General features: G+C 36.2%; 1 protein-coding gene across 1 annotated transcript in view; it reads left to right on the top strand.

The window, feature by feature from the left end:
• The window catches only part of LOC106945182 (inter-alpha-trypsin inhibitor heavy chain H3-like), a 27,631-nt gene that overhangs the window by 3,517 nt on the left and 18,474 nt on the right, over positions 1-5,640 (top strand). The window contains exons 2-12 of the mRNA XM_015028684.1: positions 1,927-2,087; positions 2,192-2,296; positions 2,443-2,605; positions 2,682-2,792; positions 3,547-3,675; positions 3,803-3,919; positions 4,028-4,196; positions 4,277-4,387; positions 4,556-4,737; positions 4,835-5,014; positions 5,113-5,234. Coding sequence (XP_014884170.1) covers positions 1,927-2,087; positions 2,192-2,296; positions 2,443-2,605; positions 2,682-2,792; positions 3,547-3,675; positions 3,803-3,919; positions 4,028-4,196; positions 4,277-4,387; positions 4,556-4,737; positions 4,835-5,014; positions 5,113-5,234 — 1,550 coding nt within the window. The remainder of the gene's footprint in view (positions 1-1,926; positions 2,088-2,191; positions 2,297-2,442; positions 2,606-2,681; positions 2,793-3,546; positions 3,676-3,802; positions 3,920-4,027; positions 4,197-4,276; positions 4,388-4,555; positions 4,738-4,834; positions 5,015-5,112; positions 5,235-5,640) is intronic.

The raw sequence follows: 5,640 nt of genomic DNA, 5'->3' as shown, positions 1-5,640 counted from the left end.
TATATATATATATATATATATATATATATATATATATATATATATATATATATATATATTTGTTTTTACAAATTAATGAAACAGACATTGTTTGTTCAATTATCAATTTATTCTAACAGTTTGGCAGTTTGAACTCTGCTTCAGATAAATAGAAAAAACTGAGTGAAGAGCCTTTGCTCTTTGAACCCTTAAGGTTGTTCTGGACCAATTGATCATCCACTGTCTGCATGTGTTTACATTGTTTTTGTCTGTGAAATGAAACCGCTGTATTGTAGCAGAAAATTTTTATAGTTTACATAGTTATGAGGTAGGAAGATAATAATGTGCATTATGCATCCATCCATCCATTTTCTTACACCCTTGTCCCTTACTGGGGTTGGGAGGGGTGCTGGTATAATGTGCATTATGACATGATTAAAATGAAAATTCATTCATGCAGATTTTGCTAAAACAAAATCATAAAAGTATTACAAAATGAACTGTTTTTGTGGAAAAATCAAGACTGCAGTAGATTCATTTTCATGCCTCCACTGCAAATCTTTTGCTTGTCTGTTGAACAACAAAAGCAGCAGGAATAAATTCACAAGTGAAATAAAGTCTTTATATGTGACATAAAGAAACAAAAATGTAGTATATAAATGTCCCAAATGACAAGTCACCTCTAAGTTTATCATTATGATTCTTTTATTTCAAAGCTCTTCTTTAAGCTGTGAATATGTTCCACTGTCTTTGAAAATAAACTCATTAATGTATATAAATAAAAAACCTTAACATAAAATGAGATACAATTTGTTAGGGTTAAACTAAATGAAAACATTGTTGGCAAACATTTAGCACAAGGACAAATGTTCAGTGCTTTTTTTTTTTTTGTTAAATCCCACATGTTCAATATAAATATTCATAAAAACATCTTTCAATAAATAATGAGAATTTACTATGTGGTTATTAGAACTTAAAATGAGGAACATTATTCAGTGAAAAGTAAAAAACATCATTATTTTGGTTGTATGTTTAAAGCTCCTATCTCTAGGCTTCTTTTCTAAACAGAGGTTCAAAGAGCAGATCAGAGTTCGAATGTGTTTTTAGCTTCAGAGAAGAATCTTTACCTGCTTTTAACTTCACCAACAAATGTGCTTTTATACTCATATGTCTGACATTTTGTGGACAAACAAGTTGTTTTAAGCAACATGAAGTCTCTGTCTGCGATTATTGAGGCTGAGAAGAGAAAAATAGATTTGGTTGATACTATTTCAAATGACGAATGTCATGTTTAGATTTAAATTGAATTAAATTGTGTGTGTTTTTTTGTTGTCGCAAGGAACTATTTATTTGCACTAGTTTCTAGTTGTGACTTTAGGAAATAAAATTGCACAGTTAATGAGTCATTATGCATGCATTTATGGAACAATTGCCCACATTTATTTATGTTTATGTGAATATGCAGATTGTGAAGAAAATGGTAACATTTGCTGAAGGCTGGACATAATTTTGTCAAAGAAGAAGAAACGAGTTTAGAAAAATAGCTGTTGAACTGTTGGCTTTACAAAAAGAAAAGAAAAGGATTAGGGATGTTACAAAAATGTAGAATCTGTCCTCTTTACCAGATAGTTTTGCCTCTTTTGTTGCGCAAATATTTGTTTTCTAAGTCAATTTGTAGAACATTTTATTGAGCTACTCATTATTTTTTAGGGCAACCTCATTTTCAACACAAAGTGCAGAGTAGCGTAACAAGTGACAAAGGTCTATGAAACACTTTGTATGGTTGCCATTAGGATTTGTGTATGTAGAAAATGTGAACTATTAGATCAATTCATAAAAGTAGAGTTTGTCCACAGTCTATAATAAGGTTTCATCCATCAATGCAGAAAAAATGCATTGTTTCTCAAATGGGTGTCTGCTGCTGAGTTGCTGTCTGTGTTTAAACAGGACGACTGGGACATTTACAGTTTTCACATCAACTCCACTGTGACCGGCCGATACGCCACCACCGTTATGACAAGCCGCGTTGTGAATCGCATGACTGAATCGAAAGAAGTTGAATTCCATGTTCAGATCCCCAAAAATGCCTTCATCAGTAAATTCAGGATGTGAGTGGAAGAAAGACTTGTGAGAGTGTCTGATATTTTGGCACAGTTATTATTTTGTGATAAATCATTGTTCTAGTTTCTTTCTTTTTTTTTCACCTCTTCAGGCTTATTGATGGTCAAATGTACGATGGAATTGTGAAAACTAAGGAGCAGGCTCAGCAACAGTACACTCAGGCTGTGTCTCGTGGTCAGAGTGCTGGGATTGTCAGGTAACTCAGTCCCAATTCCCTCAGATAAATGTTTCTTCTGGTGTCCCACACTTTCTCCATGTTTTTGTATATCTGCAGCCAGAAATATTTAAGATTAAAACGTCTAACATCTTGTAATAAATTACAGTTCCTGCTTTTGTTCTCAGCTCTGTAGGGAGAACCATGGAGGAATTTAAGACCTCTGTAACTTTGGCGGCCCACAAAAAGGTCACCTTTGAGCTCACCTACGAGGAGCTGCTGAAGCGAACCCACGGCAAATACGAGCTGCAGATCCACGCTCGCCCCATGCAGCCTGTCAAGGACTTCAAGGTTTTTCGATTATAGTGAAAATAACATCAGATGTGCTGATGAATGCTTCTAATTGCTTTGTTTTTCTAACTACAAGGTTGATGTGCACATTCACGAGAAAGCCGGCATCAGTTTCATTGATGTGAAAGGAGGACTGAGCACCGATGTCTTGGCTAATGCTATCACCAAAACACGTACAGATGAACAGGTACAGCTGGTCCTATAAGGCTATTTTCTCTTTTATCTTCAGTATAGGAGTTGGCTCAAAATTTTAAGAAGTGGATTATTATTTTTTTCTTCATTGCACATATGTTGCTCATGATGTATACTAATGTATGATATGGCACAAGGAACGAATGTCATTTTGTTTCCAGTTCTTAAAAACAATTTAGAATACTGAACTCACTTAACTGACACTCTGAAATGAAACACTACATTTCACTGTTGGATATATTATATATATTATTTTATCCAGTACCTGATAAAGTTTTGTTCTGATTGTGTTGTAATCTTATTTTGAAGGAAGAAATGTTCAGTATTTCAAGGTCTTTGATTTATCGGGTTTTCTTTCTCTTCTGACTCTGAAAATAAGCAAATTATGTAGTTAATTAATGAATACAACAGGGGTGGCCAAGTCCAGTCCTCGAGAGCCACCCTCCTGCCAGTTTTAGAAGTATCCTTACTCCAACAGACCGGGATCAGCTCTACAGAGGCCTGATAACGAACCAGTCATTTGATTCAGGTGTGTTGAAGCAGGGATGCATCTGAAACTTGCAGGATGGTGGCTCTCGAGGACTGGACTTGGCCACCCCTGGAATACAAAGTCCATCATAGCACCAATTTAAATGATTTCCCTTTATATCATCACTTAAATACACATCAAATAAATACACAAATGTAAACACAACTTCGCAAAGCCTCCTGTGTGACATAAGAAACATAATTCTCTTACGTTGTTTCAGGCATGGGTGTATTTTTATCCTACGGTGGACCAACAGACAACTTGTGAGCGCTGTGGAGAGCGGGGTCTGAATGGAGATCTGATTGTTGTTTATGACGTAAATCGAGGCAACGGACTGGGCGACATCAAGGTGAAACACTCCCGAAAACAATTACTATTACAGATAGATATGAAGATGTGTTTAGCTTAAAACATGACCAAAAAGTCGATGTATCTTTCACTCTTTCACTCATTTGCATGTTTTTACTTCTTCCAAGACTTTGGACGGATACTTTGTCCATCACTTTGCTCCATCAGACCTTCCCCGAATACCAAAGAACGTCGTCTTTGTTATAGATCGAAGTGGCTCAATGCACGGCAGAAAAATGCAACAGGTAAATTATTTCAAAGGCTTGTTACAATTAAACAAACAGTGTGTGATTCACCCAAAACAAATTATTGACTGTTTCTTACCTTATTATTTATGTGTGTCTCTTCCACAGACCAGAACTGCTTTAATCCATATATTGAACGACCTGGCCGAAGACGACTTCTTTGGTCTTCTCAGTTTTGACAGCGAAATATCTCACTGGAGAAGAGAACTCGTTCAGGCCACCAGTGCAAATCTGGAGGGTGCCAAGAAATTTGCACATGGTATCACTGACAGAGGAGGTGAGATTTCTCAGTACACAGGAATACAAACATCTTGCAGCAGGATGACAAGTAATGAATTTTGTTTTTACTTCTCTCAGCCACAGACATCAACGCAGCAGTGTTGGAAGGGGCTCGCATGCTGAATGCACATCCTAGAGAAGGTTCAGCTTCCATCCTAATACTTCTCACAGATGGAGACCCAACATCAGGTAAATTTAAAACACACTCACATGCACTAGAACAAACACCTTCAAAATGTTAATTCAATAATGAGATATTTACTCTGTTGGTACTTAATCCATTCTTTCATTCACAGTATATCACCATCCTGTTGAAATTATGAATATGTTAAAAGTTTTAATCTGGTGTCGTTCTAGGAGTGACAAATCGCGAAGAAATACAATCAAATGTAAGACAGGCGATTGCAGGGAAGTTTCCTCTCTACTGTCTTGGTTTTGGATTTGATGTCAATTTTGAATTCTTGGAGAAAATGTCTTTGGGGAACAACGGTGTAGCAAGACGGATCTATGAAGACTCTGATGCTGATTTGCAGCTCAAGGTATCCTCCTCCATTTCACCAATACTCTTCTTATCAATTTCCAACATTTTTATGCAGAAAACTGCCATCTTCACTGTATAAAACTATACATCAACAGGGCTTTTATGAAGAAGTGGCCAATCCTCTCCTAACAGACGTCACAATGATCTACGTCGGTGGAACCAATCTGACCCAGACTAATTTCAGTCAGTATTATAATGGCTCTGAGATCGTGGTGGCCGGTGAGATCATTGACAACAACATTGAAGACTTTGTGCCAGAAGTTATTGCAATTTCAGTAAGGATCAATCTACAATGTCTAATTATTAGGACTTTTTTCTAGATTATTTTAAAAAGTTGTGTATTCACTTTAAATTTGTTTTTGCATTATGACAGAGTAAACAAAAAGTGACATTTTCTAAAACAAATGAGTTTGTGAATTCTTCTGCTGGAATTGCTGATGGACTTCTTCAAAGGGTTTGGGCCTACCTTACTGTGAAACAACTTCTGGAGAAAGAGTAAGTGGTACAATATGTCACATTTCATTTCTATTTTTATTTAGGATTCTGTTTGCAGTTTTCCACTACAATTTTAATCGATGGGCACAAAAAGGATTTTCACTTTGAAATCTTATCCAGGTCCAGGCTTAAGATAATCTTTTAATGAAATACACATGGTTCTTTACTGGACATAATATTTTTAAGTGGCTCAGTCACAGTTCTGACTTGAATCTGGCTTGAATCAAAGACTTGGAGCCCATAGCTGTCAGGGTTGACACCTATTAAACACAGCACATAATACAGGAAAGACAAGAGAAAGTTAGATTCTTAATACTCGCGAGGAGAACAGACAGAGATGTGCTTTCAGTTACAAATCTCCTACCGCTCTGAAAGCACATTTGTCTGCTCCTCTCTTTTTATTGTC

Source organism: Poecilia latipinna, unplaced genomic scaffold, assembly GCF_001443285.1.
Source record: "Poecilia latipinna isolate Pla-1442-1.1 unplaced genomic scaffold, P_latipinna-1.0 Scaffold133, whole genome shotgun sequence".
Lineage (NCBI taxonomy): Eukaryota > Metazoa > Chordata > Actinopteri > Cyprinodontiformes > Poeciliidae > Poecilia > Poecilia latipinna.
This window is presented reverse-complemented; position numbering and strand designations above follow the sequence as displayed.